Below are 13,854 nucleotides of genomic sequence, written 5' to 3' on the forward strand. Positions count from 1 at the left end.
CATATCAGTTATGTGGGCGAATGGCAGACCTTTGAATCTTGCAATCTAAAAAGCGCACTTGAAAAACCACCCGTTGTTTGGTCAAAATTAAACAAGGAATGTGAGGCCGGTCGCATCGCGGGCCCCTTCACTGTCCCACCTTTTCCAATCTTTCATTGTTCACCTCTAGGCATAGTTCCCAAGAAGGATCCTTCCGAATTTCGGCTAATACATCACTTATCATACCCCCACGGTTCCTCTGTCAATGATTTTATTCCCAATGATTGTTCTTCGGTTAGTTATGCTTCTATAAATGACGCAATTGATGTCCTCAAACCGACAGGGGCCAAAACGGATGTCAAATCGGCGTTTCGCATAATACCCATCCATCCTAATGACTATCCATTGTTGGGTATGAAGTGGGAGAAATTGTATTATTTTGATCGTTGTCTTCCCATGGGCTGCTCTTCTTCATGTGCAATTTTTGAGGCTTTTAGTATGGCACTCGAGTGGCTGGCTTTGCATTGACTTGGCGCTTCAGGGGTTCTACATATTTTAGACGATTTTCTTTTTATTGCTGAAGCGAAGAGAAATGCCAGGCCAATTGAAATAGTTTTCTTAATTTTTGCGAGTATCTCGGGGTTCCTATAGCAGAAGAAAAAAACGTCGGCCCTCATACCGTTTTACAATTTGCGGGCATTACCCTTGATACGGTGAAGCAGGAAGTCACATTGCCCAATGAAAAGCTTAAAAAATGCTACAGGTTATTACATGATTTTTATAAGCGTCGCAAAGTGACGCTTAAGGAATTGCAGTCCTTATTAGGTCTCTTGAATTTCACTTGTTCAGTTGTCGTGTCGGGCCACGCTTTTCTCCGCCGTATGATCGATCTTACCAAAGGGGCAAGACGACCACACCATCACATTCACCTTGCTAAGGAGGTCAAACACGACATTGCCGTCGGGCTAACATTTTTAGGGCAGTTTAATGGGAGAACCTTTTTCTTGCACGAGAAATGGGAAACTTTAGCCTCTCTCCAGTTGTACACAGATGCAGCCGGATCCAAGGGATACAGTGCTATCTTTGGTAAGCATTGGTTTTGCGGCGCGTGGCCAGATTCATGGAAATCCTTACATATCGCACTTTTAGAGCTGTTTCCGATCGTTATAGCGCTGCACATCTGGGGGCCTTGTATGGCCAACAGGTGTGTGGCATTCTACACTGATAACACTGCCATTGTTGATATCATCAACCGGCAGACGTCAAAACATCAATAATTAGTCATGATTTTAGCGCGCGGTTTGGTTTTAACTTCACTTAAATACAATATTTTATTTCGCGCACAGCATATTCTGGGTGTGCATAATTCTGGTGCCGACTACATTTCACGTTTTCAGGTAGAACAATTCAAGCAAATTTCGCTCGAAGTGGACGTCCTGCCAACGCCAGTTCCTGCGAACCTCCTGCCGCAGAGTTGGTCCCTACACTAAGGGTCTTGTTAAATTCCGCTCTGTCATCGGGTTGTCGTACGCTTTATCAGCGAGTATGGGCTGTTTTCAATGATTTTTATCAACAATTTTATCATTCTGTTCCTCCTGCTTTACCGCTAACTACACCTGTGTTAGCCCTTTTTGTTTCTTATCTTCATGCTCGGAAGCTAGCTCCGTCAACCATTAAATCTTATCCCTCGGCCATCGGATATGTGCACAAGTTGAAAGGTTTGCGAGATCCCACGAGGGCTTTTATTATTGACAAGTTGTTGACGGCCCTAAGTCGTCAAAGCTCAAGTGACATCCAGCTTCCAATCTCAAGGCCTTTTCTTCACACGCTCGTAGGTTCACTTAACCACAACAACTCTTCGGCCTTTCACCGTACTCTTTTTTCTACAATGTTTTTAATAGCATTTTACGGCTTTTTTAGGATCAACCAAGAACGCAAATTCTGGTGGTTCGGTAGTTCAATTCAGTGACATGCGCTTTCTCACGCACGATGGAAACATTCACATACTTAAAATAACTATCACAAACTTTTAACACAACACGGACAAACGCCCATTTGTTATCCTAATCAAGTGGGAAGATTCTATGCCGTTTTGCCCAGTGCAAGCGATGTTGGATTATTGCAAACTCAGGGGCACCCAAGCAGGCCCTCTTTTTTGTCATAGCGACACACGCCCAATAACAGTGGGTCAGTTCAATACCGAACTCCATCGTTGCTTGTCTTTTTGCGGGCTTGACACAAGCAGGTACAAAGGTCATAGCTTTCGAATAGGAGCTGCCTGTCACGCAGCTGAGAAAGGATTCTCCAATGCCCAAATTCGGACGCTTGGCCGCTGGAAATCCGATGCTTTTAAGCTTTACATTAGGCCCGACACCTTACACGCTAATTGACTTGATTTGATTTGCTCCTCATATCTCTAGTCAAGTTAACAAAGAAGGTCAGATATTGGACTGCTTCTTCGTAGACTGATAATTTGTACTCATTGCTCGCCTAGTGGTGATAGCAATTTATTCCTGAAACTAAGGCGTTCAAGAGGGCCAGTTAGCGGACTGCCTCGATCTTTATCTTCCGCCTCTACTCTTTAGGTCTATAATTGTATTTTCGATATATTTAAAATTCTCGATACACCCTAGGATATAACGAATGTACTCGGCCTCTTGCCATCTTTTTATCTGTTTGTGTGTCTGTGATTTTAGAAAAAAGAAAAACTAGAAAAACTAACCCAGGAGGTCAGACATGGGGCTGCTTCGCCATTACCTTTGTCTTTACCTAGACATTGCTTATCGTTATCTCTAGTTGCACTATATAGGCCAATGCAGAGGGTCAGGAATGGGTCTGCTTCTCCATTGGCGTAATTTAGTCGGCGTTAGTCTTGTTGTAGTTTCGTTGTTTGCTACTGAGCAACATTAAACCCCTTATTACAAAGTGTCTACTATCGCCACAATCATCCGAGTATTGCAGTAGGTCAGTTTCATTGGGCTGCTACTCCAATGCCTGTTTTCGTTCTTTTAGATCACTATACTTTAAGTACTGAAACCAACTTAGTTTATTGGTTTTCCTTCTCAAGAGCTCGGCTGGCGTCTTGGTGGGGTTGCCACATTCTTGTGGCTTGTGGCGGATTTTTGTCCCCACCTTTCCTGAAGAAATGTTAATTAGTTAGTTTTATCATTGGTTTCAATTGAAAACATCACGCTTGTGGCCATTTATCCCAAACAGTTGAGATTCTTGCTCGGGTCATCTCTTCAGCAAACCAGTGCGCCACCATGCGGAGCTCTCGATCGTTTTCGTAAATTCGGTTTGGGAAGACTTGCAATAAAAACAAACATTATGATGAGAAGATGGAATCATAATGTCATTTTATTTCGAGGCATTTCCCGTTTCTTATCAGCAGTGTGCAGGCGGTGGTTCCCTGGCCAATCAGGAGATCGAACGTGTTTAGTGCTGTATAAAAGACTTGTTATATGTTTCGCGGGGCCCTTCCAACCATTACCATCAGCCTGTACTAGTGACATCCCTTTGACGCTTAGTTGAAAATTTTTCCCACCACCTCCTTAGTCTCCGACCTGCCACCGTCTACATCTTCTTATAGTTTTATCGTCTTTAGATTGTTGTAAATATTTGCTAATTCATGGCAGATTTTTGTCCCCACCTTTCCTGAAAAGATGTTAATTAGTTTTATCATTGGTTTCAATTAAAAATGTCACGCTTGTGGCCATTTATCCCAAACAGTTGAGATTCTTGCTCGGGTCATCTCTTCAGCAAACCAGTGCGTCACCATGCAGAGCACTCGATCGTTTTCGTAAATTCAGTTTGGGAAGACTTGCAATAAAATGCAAATCTTAGTCATTCACATAATGTTGGCATGAATGAAAGCAGTGTGGCTTTCATTGACAACCTGGAATTGGAGGATTCTCCAGATGAAACTATCACTAACAACCATTACCATGGAAATACCCAATACCTGGTCTGAAACTGAAACCATTTGTTTGAAAAGTCATTGAATTTCATCAGCGAAAGAGAGCGAAAGCAGTAATACTCAACAGATTCACACCCTCAAACAAAAGAACCAAGATTTACCGAACAAGATTTGCATATTGAAAGATCAAACGAGAGAACAAAAATGTCCTACTAAAAAGTGTGTTGGAAGAACGGGACTCTTGCAGAAACACTCGTTGGATCTAAAGAAAGGGAAGCCACTAAAGAGAAAGTTCTTTCACTAACTCCTAGCCCTGTAGACCAAGACCCACATTATAGCGGCTCATCACCTCAATGGAATACTCATTACAATAAAAGAAACAAGACGACCTCAGGTAGTGCAGCTCGAAATAAAAGACGAAATTCAACATCTAGATTAACCGTTATAGATGGAGATTCCATCTTAAAGCACCTTCAAGGCCACAATTTGTCTCGCCCTCATTCCAAGGTTCAAGTGTTCCTGGCTGCACCACAACTGACATGGCTGATCACATCAGGCCTCTTGTGAGACGGAAACCTGACTCATTAATCATCCACATTGGAACAAATATCCTTCAACACGCGAACTCCTTGCATGAATGTGCTGATGAAATCGTTGACCTCATGTAAAAAGTTGAGCAAGAAGGTATCTCGGTAATCATCTCCAGTCTAGCCACTCAGGCAGATGATTCTGAGCTATCAAGAGGAGCTACTGAAGTCAACAAGACACTAAGAAAGTTCTGCTGACAAAACAACTGGGGCTTTATCAATAATGACAACCTCATCGCAGAAAATCATCTAAATCGGGGCTGCCTACATTTGAAAAGAGCAGGAATTCCTCTCCTGAGCCAGAACTGATCTACTTACATTAATAGAGATTAGACGTTTGCCGTGGGGGAATCCGAGGAAACTGAGGGCTCTGTCCTGAATGGTCTGCATAGTTAATGTCTTATCACGCACACTTATGGGTAAAATTGCCATTTTAAAGTCTCTAGCAGTATAACAGATTGTTTATGTTTTGTCATCCCTTCCGACACTGAAAGAAATCATAAAGGAAGTTAACGCTCTATTACATGATTTTCTTTGAGACAACAAAGGGGACAAAATAAAAAGAACAGAAACAATCAAGGATTAGGAATGTGAGGCGCTGTCATGGCTGAACGTTTTTAGTTGCTCTTACATTTGTTGTATTTTTTACTTGTTGTAGCCACGAGAGACTGCGAGTTTTTTCCTGTTCTTTATTTTTTCATGTTTTGCGTTGCGTAAAGTTAGTTTAATTAGTGCCTTTGTTATCGCGCTTGGAGTAGTCTTTTGTTAGCCTTTTTTCATATGCGTATTTTTTCTGTATTCTAGTCTCGGCGTTGCGTTACGTAATCGTTATTGTCAATTTTTGTAAGTTCGTTAGGTTCATTATTTTCAGTCCAGTTTAGTATAAAGTTTTATTTTTTGTTCATGTAAATCAGTCGCTTAGTTGTATCCGGAGTTGCCGTACAGATCTTGTAAGTATAGTTTTTCCTGTAATTTTTGCTCGTTTTCTTAGTCATTTGTTGTACCTTAAGTTATCGTTTTTGTAAGGCTTTCGGTCCGCGTTTATTAATTCTGTATTTTCTTTTTTGCTGTAATTGTTCTAGTGAATCGAGAAGTAAAAGTCGTATTCAAAGTGTACGAGAGTGTTGTTTACATGCATTCAAAGATCTGTTAGTGGATGTCATGTGTTCCGGAGTTGATCAGGAGTGGCAAAGAAGACGCCGTTTTCATTCTGAAGATGCTTTAGACAGTCTGCGACTGAAAAATTCAAGAGCTGGGTACTTGACGAGAATAACCAAGTTGTACCGAGAAACTGAAGAACTCTTAAATGACTCAAAGAATGTCAATGAAGTTTCGGAGAAATTATTGGACATTGACGAAGCCTTTGCTCGCTTCGAGAAGGCGCATTACGATTACATTGCCACTTTATCTGGAAACTTAGAAGAATGGGAAGGCGAAGCACGTTATTTTAAAGAACATTGCAACCGAAAGATGAATTTTGAATCAAGAATTGAACAATGGATTCATAGCGTAAAGGTGCCAGTTGTAACTCACGAAGATATAGACACACAGCCTGAAGATGTCGTCAGCACCGCGCATTTATCTATTAGACAGCTGAAGGCCAAGCAAGCGTTAGCTCATTTAAAGCTGAAACAGTTAACGCAAAAGCAAGAATTATTACGTCAGGAGGAAGAGACTAAATTAAAGTTAGAAGTCTTGGAGGCACAGTATGAAGTCCAAAAAACAGATCTGCAAGTTAAGTTGTTGCAAGATGAAGATATCGATTACCCTAATCTTACGGAGGTGTTTAAAGAGCTGAATCCGTTTGATAAAGAAGTTGAAGGACGAGCTACAGGCGGCTATATGCAGGAAGACCCTGAGCCCAGAGGCGGACAGAAATCAATTCAATCCAAACGTTCACAGTCACAGTTGAATCCCAATGCGCTAGAATTCAAAGGTCTACTAGCCAGATCCAGCACAGCCTCCTCTGTTTCAGAAAACGAATATATTTTGCCTGAAGAATTTATAGGCAAGATGGCGTTAACCATAAAGCAGGGGTTTGCGTTGCCGAAGAAGGAGTTGGCAATCTTTGATGGTGATCCCCTCGAGTACTGGAATTTTATTAAATCGTTTGAAACAAGCATCGTCTCTAATGCAGCTAGCGAAAGCGAGAAGCTGATGTACCTTCTTCAGTACACATCGGGTGTAGCAAAGGACACGATCAAATGTTGTTTGTACAAGGATCCTTCCCTAGGATATCAAGCTGCAAGAAAGCTACTTGAAGAACGGTTCGGACATCCCTTCAGAATTGCCTCGCAGTACGTGACCAAGCTAACAGAAGGTCCTCCTCTGAAGCCTTCAGATCGTACAGGATTATTAGCATTTGCTGACCAGTTAAAGGATTGCGAAAATACACTTGAATCTATTGGCTACCTGGATGAAATCAATAGTGCCGACAACCTAAGAAGAATTGTTCAGAGGCTGCCGTTTCATCTCAGGACTAAATTTGTGGAAGTAGCAGATCAAATCCAGGAAGCAGGTCAAAGAACGAACATTAGTCACATTGCAGAATTTGTCAAAATCAAGGCGAGAGCTGCAAATAACCCTGTGTTTGGTTGCGTGATAGACGACGCACGAGGCAGATCGGATAGTCAGAGACGTAAGCCTAATCCTAAAAGAGCTACATTGCCCGATGAGCGCGGTAACGCATTCAGTACTCAAGAGATCGATTTCAGAGAAGGACGGTTGAGTTCACCTGGTCACAAAGAAGCCCCTTCTACGAGATATGCAGTCTGCCCGGTATGCAATGCAGCTCACCCCTTAGCGAAATGCAAGGTTTTTATAGAGAAGAATTTCGGAGAACGTCTACAAGTGATGAGGAAAGCTCAGTTATGCCATAATTGCTTCAAGTACGGCCACATTGCAGTGGGATGCTTAGCAAGGAGTACATGTGAAGTCCAAGGTTGTAAGAGACGACACCATACTTTACTTCACCCTCCGCCCTCACAGCAATCAGTTGAAGAGAGAACGAGAGTCTCGGTTGAACAAGGAACCCAAGTAAGCAGTGGCACGCCGTTATCAAGTGGACAGACTAACAGTACCTCAACAGGAGGGGGAAAGGTTTGCCTGAGGGTGGTCCCTGTGAAAGTCCGAAGTCGCGATGCAGACAAGGTAGTGGAAATGTACGCACTTCTAGACAGCGGTTCAGATATCTCCTTATGCGACAAGACGCTAGCGAGGGAGCTTGGAGTTCAAGGGCAAGAAAAAACATTCTTCCTGACAACTCAAGAAAGAGAAGACAGCCCAAGAGTTGGTCGTGAGATCAGCCTAACTGTGGAGTCACTTGATGGAACTGACAAGGTTGAAATTAAAAGACTATGGACTGTTGATAGACTGAACGCCTCACGCCGAAGTATCCCATCAGAGCAAGATACAAGACAGTGGCCTCACCTTGAAGACATAAAGTTACAAAGTATTAGCGAGAAAGAAGTCCGATTAATCGTAGGCACTAACGCACCAGAGGCCTTCTGGGTATTAGAAGAAAGGCGTGGTAATAGAGGAGAGCCATATGCCATTCGAACACCTCTTGGTTGGACACTCATGGGCCCAGTGGGACGCATCGATTGCCGAGAACGCCATCTGAATGTTAACTTTGTTCGCTTAGTGGAGTCCGCGAGAAAAGATTGTCTCATGCAGCAAGTCGAAAGGTTCTGGGCCATAGAGAATTACGGCTTGGCGGCTGACTCTAACGTGTGCATGTCAGTGGAAGACAAGAAAGCTCTTGCAATCATGGAACGATCTGTGAAACTTGATCAAGGTCATTATCAAGTGGCGCTTCCCTGGAGACAGTACCCACCATTCCTGCCTTATAATCGGCCCATGGCAGAACGAAGGCTTCAAGTACTGAAGAGAAGGTTTCTACAAGATGAGAAACTCTTTGAAAGTTACAAGACCACCATAGAGGAGTACATTGCTAAGGGACACGCAAGAAAGGTACCGTGTAACGAGGTTCATGTAGACGACAAGCGGCCGCTGTGGTATTTACCTCACCACCCTGTGCTCAACAAGCCTGGAAAAACCAGAGTAGTCTTCGACTGTGCAGCCAAGTACGGAGGAACATGTCTTAACGATCAGCTTCTTACTGGACCGGACTTGACCAATTCTATAGTTGGCGTGTTGATGAGATTCCGGGAAGAACGAGTCACGTTATTAGCTGACATCGAGTGCATGTTCCATCAAGTTAGAGTACCACCAGACGACCAAGACGCGTTTAGATTCCTCTGGTGGCCGGATGGTGACTTGAATCAGCAACCAGTCGATCATCGTATGGAAGTTCATTTGTTTGGTGCAACGTCGTCACCGAGTTGTTGCAACTTCGCTTTGAAAAGGACAGCAGAAGATAACAAAGGCGAATTCCCGGAAGAAGTGGTCAGGACAGTCAAAAGAAACTTTTACGTCGATGACTGCCTCAAGTCGGTTAAATCTGCAAAAAACGGTGTGGAATTTGTGCATCAGCTAAGAAGCATTCTGTCCAAAGGAGGATTTCGATTAACCAAATGGTTGAGTAACAGTTCAGAGGTCTTGGACTGCATTCCGCGAGTTGAGAGAGCCCCGTCAGTACTTGACCTTGACCTGGACAAAGTAAACCCACCGATTCAACGGACGCTGGGGCTCAAGTGGGATTTAGAGAAAGACGAGTTTACTTTCAAGGTTACCCTAAGAGACAGACCAAATACCCGTCGGGGAATACTCAGCATGATGAGCTCCGTTTATGATCCACTTGGGTTGGTCGCTCCAGTTGTTCTAACGGCAAAGAAGTTGTTGCAAGATCTTTGTAAAAAGAAAATTGGATGGGACGACCCAATCAGTGATGAAGATGGTGAAAGATGGGAGAAATGGAAGAGTCAATTACCCAGTCTCTCTCGGATCTCTCTTGGAAGATGCATTAAGCCGTTGTACTTTGGAGACTTGAAATTTGCCGAGTTGCACAACTTCGCAGACGCGTCGCAGATAGCATATGGAGCGGTCTCGTATCTCAGAATGGTAGACGTTGAAGATAGAATCCATTGCACATTTCTTATTGGAAAATCTCGCCTAGCACACCTGAAACCTATGACTGTACCGAGATTGGAACTGTCCGCAGCAGTCTTAGCTGTTCAGTTAGACAAGTCTGTTCGAGAGGAATTGGACGTTCCGATTACACAATCAACATATTGGTCAGACTCCACCTGCGTGTTGCAGTACATCAGAAATCAGTCGAAGAGATTTCACACGTTTGTTGCAAACAGACTCTCAGTTATTCACGAGAACTCAGCCCCCCACCAGTGGAGACACATAAGTTCCGATCTCAACCCGGCTGATGAAGTTAGTAGAGGTCTCACAGTAGAAGAGATGTGTGCAAACAGCAAGTGGCTAAATGGTCCTCAGTTTCTAACCAGGAGAGATGAATTTTGGCCTCGTGATCCTACACTTCATGAACCGGAGTTATCCGATGACGATCCAGAGATCAAACGTGCTCAGTCTAACAGCCAATCATCGTCTGGCCATCAAAGTGGAGATGTTCTTTCAAGTTTGATCGAGCGCCATTCATCATGGGAAAGATTAAAGAGGGCAGTGGCCTGGTTACATAGATTTAGAACGTGGTTCATTGAGCGATACAGTCGAAGTCCGATCAGTTCCAAAGTTAAGAGTAGTGTAAATAGAAGAGTCCTGTCAGTAGACGAAATGAAAGAAGCTGAAAAGGAGATTATCAAGCACACACAGAGAATTTCATTTCCCGAAGTCATTCAGGCCTTGCAAAGGATTGGTTCATTACAGCACTCGCGTCAGGCAACTTCAGAGCTGAAGAACCTAAAGATGGCTGGGCATATACGCAAACTTCATCCGTTGCTGGACGAGATGGGAATTCTAAGAGTTGGAGGACGACTGGAAAACGCTCTAATCGACTACGATGCAAAGCATCCAATCATTCTGCCTTACCGAGATCACGTGACAGACTTAATCATCTCGCAGCATCATCAGAAAGCCGGTCATCTGGGTCAAGAGTACGTTTTGTCCAGCCTGCGCCACCAGTATTGGGTTATTAAAGGACGATCAGCTGTGCGTCGTGTGATCAGCGGCTGTTTTCTGTGCAAGAAACTTGGTGCCGTGCGTGGGGAACAGCTGATGGGTGATCTTCCAAAGGAAAGACTGATGTCCGAAGAACCGCCGTGTACTCATGTGGGGGTGGATTATTTTGGTCCTATTTATGTGCGCCAAGGACGTTCAAACGTGAAACGTTATGGTTGCCTTTTCACCTGCCTTGCTGTTAGAGCCGTCCACATCGAAGTTGTACATTCCCTTGACACCGACGGCTTTATAAACGCCTTGCGAAGATTTGTCAGTTTGAGGGGATGTGCAACTACCATCTTCAGTGACAATGGCACAAACTTTCGTGCAGGGGAGAAAGAGCTCCGAGAGTCGTTAAGTGAATGGAATCAAACAACGATTTATGACTTTCTTCGCCAGAAAAAGATCATCTGGAAATTTAATCCCCCTGGAGCATCACATATGGGTGGAGCGTGGGAAAGGATCATTAGATCAATTCGTAAAATCCTTAAAGCCTTGCTGGGACAACAACTCGTCACTGATGAAATGCTGCGAACCCTCATGGCGGAAGTTGCAGGTATTTTGAACAGCCGACCTTTGACACCAGTAAATAGCGACCCTAAGGACCTAGAACCTCTCACGCCGAATCATCTGCTGTTATTGAGATCGAATCCAAGTTTGCCCGTTGGGTCCTTTGGCAAGGAAGATAGTTACAGCAAGCGCCGATGGCGACAGGTGCAGTACATCTCAGACGTATTCTGGAAGCGCTGGCTAAAGGAGTATTTGCCAACCCTACAAGAAAGAGCAAAGTGGATGAAGCCTCGTCGTAGCTTTGAGATCGGAGATCTAGTATTGATTGCAGATGAAAATGTCCATCGCGGAAAATGGCCGTTAGGCAAAGTTGTTGATGTCTTTCGCGGAAAAGACGGATATGTCAGATCAGCAAAGGTTAAGACGAGTCTAACCGTTCTTACAAGGCCAGTAACAAAGTTATGCTTCCTTGAAGGACAGAGAGCGCCACATTGAATTTAGAAAAAAAAAAACGAACCCTTTTTTTTTCTCCAGAAGCTGTGATAAAGGAATTTATTTCATCACTACTAAGAATTCTATTTAAGGATCGCGGACTTACGCTCGTGCCTAGGTAGTGACTCTATTAATGAACTGTAAAGAGACTTGGATAGTTCATTGGGGCGGGCATGTAGCCACGAGAGACTGCGAGTTTTTTCCTGTTCTTTATTTTTTCATGTTTTGCGTTGCGTAAAGTTAGTTTAATTAGTGCCTTTGTTATCGCGCTTGGAGTAGTCTTTTGTTAGCCTTTTTTCATATGCGTATTCTTTCTGTATTCTAGTCTCGGCGTTGCGTTACGTAATCGTTATTGTCAATTTTTGTAAGTTCGTTAGGTTCATTATTTTCAGTCCAGTTTAGTATAAAGTTTTATTTTTTGTTCATGTAAATCAGTCGCTTAGTTGTATCCGGAGTTGCCGTACAGATCTTGTAAGTATAGTTTTTCCTGTAATTTTTGCTCGTTTTCTTAGTCATTTGTTGTACCTTAAGTTATCGTTTTTGTAAGGCTTTCGGTCCGCGTTTATTAATTCTGTATTTTCTTTTTTGCTGTAATTGTTCTAGTGAATCGAGAAGTAAAAGTCGTATTCAAAGTGTACGAGAGTGTTTTCTACACTTGTCCTGTGATATCTGGTACAACCTATGCTGACGAAAGCCACTCTTACAAGCACAACGCTTATTTCTATGCTTTTAGGAAAGGTATTGGTTTATTCTGTGCTTCTGGATTTTATGCAGGTGTTCCTGTGCGGCTGCAACTGTCACTGCATGGTTTTCATAAATCATGTCTTCCTCGTTGCTTATGGACGATACCATTACAACTTCACGCCGATTTAAGCGTGCATTTCAGAAATGGGCATAACCGCTGGATTTTGTACCCTGAAGGCTCAATTTATTCCTTCAGACTTTGCCCTTGAGAGTGCTCGTTTTGACTTGGTTCAAAGAAGGTGAGATTTAATGGCGGAAGACTCACAGCTCTTGTTTTGATTTTAGATATTTCCTGTCTCACTCAACTACTCCGCGAATCAAGTTGTCATGTCAATCGGTGAATTGACAATACGTGTTATTTCGGTCCCAGTAGTCACGTAAGTGAAACACAAGGTTTTGTTCAACAAAAAAAAACTGAAAGGCAAGCGAAAACGTCCAAAAAAGTGAAATCACACTCTAATAAATCTGTGTCATCCCGTTAAATGCATGCACCGCTTGTGTTGTTTACATTTTGAAGAGAGTTGTGTGCTCTTGATTACTGGGTGTGATAATACTGAATAAATAAAACGTTCTAATAAATACCTTCCGCAGCAATTCTTTAAACGCCAAATTATTTTCAAGGCAAGGGAGTAGTTAATGAAAAAGTACTATAGGAGACCAGGTATTAATAAGCTTTAATCAACTTCAAATTTATCAGGCTTGTTTGCTTTGTAATACGGTGCGTGACCGAAAATATGTTATGCAACCAGAGTTGTCCGCCACGCTTAAAAGACTTGTAGGCGTTCCCACAGACTGCAGCAAATTTAACAGGCAAGTCCGAGTACTTTAATGGATAAATTCAATACTCATCAAGTAACAATGGGGATGAAAAAGTCAATCAAACAACAAAATTCGAAACGAGACATATCGCACTTAAATCAAAGGAATTTCGCTCGTGGATTCTTCGGAAGGTAATTGACAATGGCAAGAACAATAGCCTGAATATATGAATACTTGATGACCCCAAAATTTGGGGTACACACTTAAATCGGCGTGAACTTGTAATGACGCGGTTACACTAGTCTGCTCGTGCCTGGTCATGATCCTCCTCAAGACATTACAATATTTATGGATGTTTCCTTAAATCCTGATCCCAACTTAACTGGTAGTTGGCTTCTGCACGATCGGTTTTCCACTTCACAAGTTGTTGACCGCCATTCGCATACTAATTCGCCTTCGTTGACTATGAAATACTCTAGGAGATTTCTCCTAAGCCTACGATCGAGTACTTGTACTCCTTGTCCTCAAGTTCTGGGCAAACTAAAATCACATGGTGTTTTGAGGTATAGAGGAGGAAAAGGTGGAAAGAAGACCCAAGGAAATTATTTAAATATATTTTCTAGAACAACTCAACGTGATTATGCTAATTTTGGTTATCTCCAAGCGCCATTGCCACTTCGTGGTGTGAACTTGAATAATTTAATATCAGTAACTACAACAGATTCTCCAAAAATTGACTGTTGCTGTGTTCAGTTTTGTGTTCTTAACGTTAGATCCATT

General features: G+C 42.8%; 1 protein-coding gene and 1 pseudogene across 1 annotated transcript; both read left to right on the forward strand.

The window, feature by feature from the left end:
* Positions 1-860: 860 nt before the first annotated feature.
* LOC140921417 (uncharacterized) lies at positions 861-2,449 on the forward strand (annotated as a pseudogene).
* Positions 2,450-5,761: 3,312 nt separating this feature from the next.
* LOC140921517 (uncharacterized) lies at positions 5,762-11,574 on the forward strand. The gene has a single exon (XM_073371554.1). The coding sequence runs from the start codon at positions 5,953-5,955 to the stop codon at positions 11,572-11,574; it is 5,622 nt and encodes a 1,873-aa protein (XP_073227655.1). The 5' UTR covers positions 5,762-5,952.
* Positions 11,575-13,854: the final 2,280 nt, after the last annotated feature.

This window comes from Porites lutea, chromosome 1 (genome assembly GCF_958299795.1).
Source record: "Porites lutea chromosome 1, jaPorLute2.1, whole genome shotgun sequence".
Taxonomy (NCBI): Eukaryota; Metazoa; Cnidaria; class Anthozoa; order Scleractinia; family Poritidae; genus Porites; species Porites lutea.

Excerpts from the sequence above, each read along its gene's own strand:
- LOC140921517 (XM_073371554.1), top strand. The coding sequence starts at position 5,953 with ATGAATTTTGAATCAAGAATTGAACAATGGATTCATAGCGTAAAGGTG.